The following is a 3,382-nucleotide window of genomic DNA, read 5'->3' as shown; positions in this document are numbered from 1 at the left end:
GTTTACGCTTTATGATGCCTTAAAGAATGTTCCTCTTAAAAGGAACAGCTTTAATTTGACTTCCTGCTACTGGACATTGCTCATGTACCATCATTGTATTTGTTAGCTAAGAAGATTTTGTGCAAGAAGTTCGGGGTCAAACCGACTCATATATTTTGCAATTACTCTACAATGATATAGGCATAATGCAATATTGGTATCGTATCAGAATATTTTTTACCGGATTTGGCATCTTTTTGGTTTCTTTTTTAAGCAATAATTGTGTAAAATATGTCATGTTTTATGATAAAAAATATCACAATTCATCTTATGGAAACTGGAACTATAACATGGTGTCACACTATTACATTGAATAACGAGTTAATAGAAGAAAAAAGATTTTGTAACGTAGTGTTGTCTTTAATTTACAAATCTATATACGAACAGAACAGCATTAACCTTTGACCACAGTCAAACAAACAGATAATAGTTCAGTTCTACATACACCGTAACAACTGAAAGAAAAATATATACAATAACGGTTATAATGATAAACATATATTGTATTATGCATTCATATTCATCTCCTTCAGTCAACAAACTAATGCAATACAAAGAAGTAACAATTAACAGCACTACATTGTCACACAAAGTTCCGCTTTTTTATGTGTTCTTCTATATTAACACTTCAGAGCTAAAGCGCTTAAAAATATAAAACTCCGAAATTTAATGATATGAACTTAAATAAAACTGCATCTACCCTGTGATTTCTCTAAATAGCTTAATACCCATGCATTTTTAATGCCTGAGGTAAGAGCAATTTGAAAAAAACAACAACATGTATACCGGAATAGCACTGCAGTTCTAGGGTTTTTGGAACCAGACATTCAAATGTAAACAGTTTAATGTTCCGCCACCGTCAGTATTTTCTAATGTTGAACGTCTTTATGGCCAAGTGCATTCAATAAGTGGAAGGAAAATTAACACAAAAGTCATATTCTAGCGGAAAAAGGAAACCGTGTATGTAAAAGAAACGCGGTTTGTACATAACTCCAACATATCAAGATGACTGAATTCTAAACAAAAATGTCACATGCTTCTACAGTTGTAATTATAATTCTTTTAAAAAAAATCAATATCGATAAATTAAAGCGGCATGTTTAACACATTTCAGCTAATATTTCATACAGTATGACTAGGTTGAATAATATTTTTTCTCTTCCTTTAACAAAATCGTTACCATGTATCCCACCTTTGTACAAGGGTCGTTATACATGTACTATTTCAGATAGTTTATCAGTAAGCTTGTGATTAAATTTAAGTTCAATCAATAGATCGTACACCTTATTTCTTTTTATATCACATCGACATATTATACGTCAAATTGGGGGAACTTAAATATACTAAAAGAATCTTCTCAGAAATCGAAACGCGTCTGGTTTTCGAACTTATTGGAGAAAATTTAAGAATGATTACATAAATACTTATGTGAAAAACTAAACCTTAATCATGACGATTTTATCTTCAAATCACCAGGAGCGGACACAATGTTTCTGTGTGAAATGGCATTACAGTAATTATAATAATATAAATCTAAACATAAGTTATTGTCTGTGTACCTCCGGTTCTCCACACGGAATCGTTTTCACTAGAACGCATCAAAATCTTCCTGTACGCCCTCCTGAAGTTTTTGTCCATCAATGAATACACTGCAGGATTACAACAGTACACCACCCAACCAAACATAGTTGTCCAAATGTGGTGAATTGGGTGTTTGAATTCTTTATCTATTACATTTAAAACAAAGAAGGGAAATGAACTGACGAAAAATAGTAGAAATATACACATCATCATTGTTGAAATCCGTATAGCTTTTGACTTGGGAGAGTTGCCCTGCCATCGACGTACACGTTTGAAGTTATTGTAAGCGGTACATCCAATACGAGCGTAGCAATAAATGATAAAAATACATGGTATTATAAAGCCAGCGGTTACCATGACAACTCTGTTGCTTTGGTCAGCACTTTTGTCAAATGTGCATGAGAGAATCTGGGTCTGAAATTGGAATGCACCCCACACCCCAATTGTAGGAGGTATGGTGAAAAAACAAGGCACCACCCAGCAAACAAGAAGAGAAATTATAAGTTGCCGTACTTTTGACATGTATCTGTACTTGTCGATATAAACAAAATTAAGAAACAAATACAATGCTATGACAGCTAAATGTGCCATTATCACTCCGGACAGAGTATAGCGAATGCCTCCTGTGGCAGAGCAGAAGATCTGCGGTATGTTTCTGGATTTCCTATGATAAAATACTGCTTGTACTGACATTATCAATGAGCAGTACAAAAATCCTGCAAAGCTGAGACTGCCTATCAAGATACAGTTTACACAATATCTGAGGCTGGAGAATAATATGGCAAGTACGGTTACTAAATTTCCAAAGCTACCCACTAGACAGAGAATGATGGTGAGGGATTCCAGAACAATTAAAGCTTTATGTTGAAAGCACCACCATTCAAAACAATGCGTCTCACTGGAGCTCCCGTCATCAAAATTCGATGAAGTGCGATATATGTCACCCGATGCCGCATTGTTTACCATCTTATTCATATCTCCCTCGATGATGATATGTAATTGTGATGTTGAACAGATGTTATAAATATCATTTGCAAATTTCAGTTCACTTTTGGCTTTCACGAATCCTTTAAAACATATATGGTTGCAAGCAATCCAATGACGTGGCGTCCAATCATTCAACAATGTTATGGTGAAGTATCATATATATATGTTGAGTAACCAATCCAGGGTAATCAAGGCCTTTTAAATAATTGGCAAATATGTTTGAAATATTCCCATTTTGAATGCACTAATTCCGGATGTGTTTTTCCTAAACATTTCAGGAAACAAACGAAATTCCCAAAATTCCAGTATCGTAACGTTTTAACACTAGCACTTTCAAATAAATAATTTAATAATATTCAATTCGCGTTCCGTCCTTCTCTGCATACGTTCTCCATTTTTTTGTGGACATCGGATGATTACAGCTTCACTTGTCTTGTTTGAGGTTATTCTAAAAAATACAAACAGAAAATATTATATCTTATCAATATCATTTTTGTACATAAAAGTTAAGTCTTCTTATCATACAAACTTTTCTTTATCAAGAGTATTAATCATTGTCGGAAATGTCATGACATAAAAGAACAGTTTGATTTCGTCTTTTTTAAATTCAGCACAGATATATAACAATTTTCTCGACACTTATGATAAATCCCTGGATAAGTACAACAGTTCTCTTAACTCATAAAAATCGTATGGTTGAACACAACTGTGTGACATCGCTCCGATATGATATGTTTATGCCCTATTTTGGAAAAAAACATTCCTAACAAAAGCA

At 33.7% G+C, this 3,382-nt stretch overlaps 1 protein-coding gene across 1 annotated transcript; it reads right to left on the bottom strand.

Moving 5' to 3' along the window:
- Positions 1–444: 444 nt before the first annotated feature.
- LOC128209545 (G-protein coupled receptor moody-like) lies at positions 445–3,051 on the bottom strand. Its single transcript, XM_052913619.1, has one exon. The coding sequence runs from the start codon at positions 2,593–2,595 to the stop codon at positions 1,573–1,575; it is 1,023 nt and encodes a 340-aa protein (XP_052769579.1). The 5' UTR covers positions 2,596–3,051; the 3' UTR covers positions 445–1,572.
- Positions 3,052–3,382: the final 331 nt, after the last annotated feature.

The sequence above is a fragment of the Mya arenaria genome, chromosome 11 (genome assembly GCF_026914265.1).
Source record: "Mya arenaria isolate MELC-2E11 chromosome 11, ASM2691426v1".
Lineage (NCBI taxonomy): Eukaryota > Metazoa > Mollusca > Bivalvia > Myida > Myidae > Mya > Mya arenaria.
Note: the sequence above shows the minus strand (reverse complement) of the source record. Positions and strands in the feature narration are given on the sequence as shown.